Raw genomic sequence first — 1,031 nt, forward strand, 5'->3', positions numbered from 1 at the left:
TGGGGGGGTCGGGTTTCATTTTGGGGTATTTCTTACCCTTTTTAGGAGGGTCTCTGGCCTACATGGGGGGGGGGCTTCTCCCCCATTCTGGGGTTCAGCTTCCTCCCGGGGGAACTCGCTCTCCTTTCTGGGGGATTTCATTCCATTTTCAGGGTTTCTTCCCCATTTTAGGGGCTTACTTCCCTTGAGGGGTCCCTTCACAATGCTGGGAGAGTTTCTTTCTCACTTTTGGTGGATTTCTTCCCAAATGTGGGGCTCCCACCCATATTTCAGGATGGACTGTTCCACAATTTAAATGCTCCATCCCCATTTTAGGGGCATTCCCACCCCATTTCATGGCTCCCCATTCCATCTAGTGCTCCTCTCTCTTTATTTTAGGACCATTCTTCCCCATTTACAGGTTGGGCTTCACCCCTATTTCACGGTGTGGGGCACGCTATGGGGTTTGGAAAGGTCAGAGGACTTGGGGAGGGGGATCGGGAGGTTTTTTGGGGCTGGGAGGAACCCACCTGCTCCTCAACGCTGTCATCTGCCTCCACGTCAAAGAGGGCCCCCAAATAGGAGAGGTGGAAGAGGGCGAGGACCCCCAGTGCCCCATTCAACGCCTGAACCCACAGTGCCTGCAGATGGGTGGGGGGAAGATTGAGGGCGGGGAGGGCTGCACTGCTGAGACCCCCCCCAAACCCCTCAGGGGTCCCGTCGGCATCGTGGAGACCCCCCTGCGTGCCTTCCAGGACCTGCCTTCTCAAAATCCCCCCAAAACTCCCCCCGAAAACCTCAGGACCTCCCCGCAAATGAAGACCGGGGGTCCACCCCAAAAGCAGGACACCCCAAGTGCCCTGAAACTCCCCGAGATGTCACCCCACCCCTGTAACCCCTCCAAAACCCTCAGCCCGCCACGCTCTCCCCACGCCCCTCAGCGCCCCCCAGCCCCACGCTTACGTCCTTATTGCGGTGGGCGCAGCCGGAGGGGCAGTGCTTCGAGAGGACGCAGGCATCCAAGATGGCCGCCAGGCGCTGCCGCAGGGCTG

At 59.1% G+C, this 1,031-nt stretch overlaps 1 protein-coding gene across 1 annotated transcript in view; it reads right to left on the bottom strand.

Moving 5' to 3' along the window:
- Window positions 1-347: 347 nt before the first annotated feature.
- The window catches only part of PORCN (porcupine O-acyltransferase), a gene marked incomplete at its 5' end in the record, with an annotated part of 1,935 nt that continues 1,251 nt past the window's right edge, over window positions 348-1,031 (bottom strand). Inside the window, 3 exons of the mRNA XM_010726816.3 lie at window positions 348-436; window positions 510-620; window positions 943-1,028. Coding sequence (XP_010725118.1) covers window positions 395-436; window positions 510-620; window positions 943-1,028 — 239 coding nt within the window. The remainder of the gene's footprint in view (window positions 437-509; window positions 621-942; window positions 1,029-1,031) is intronic.

The sequence above is a fragment of the Meleagris gallopavo genome, unplaced genomic scaffold (genome assembly GCF_000146605.3).
Source record: "Meleagris gallopavo isolate NT-WF06-2002-E0010 breed Aviagen turkey brand Nicholas breeding stock unplaced genomic scaffold, Turkey_5.1 ChrUn_random_7180001856836, whole genome shotgun sequence".
Classification (NCBI taxonomy): domain Eukaryota; kingdom Metazoa; phylum Chordata; class Aves; order Galliformes; family Phasianidae; genus Meleagris; species Meleagris gallopavo.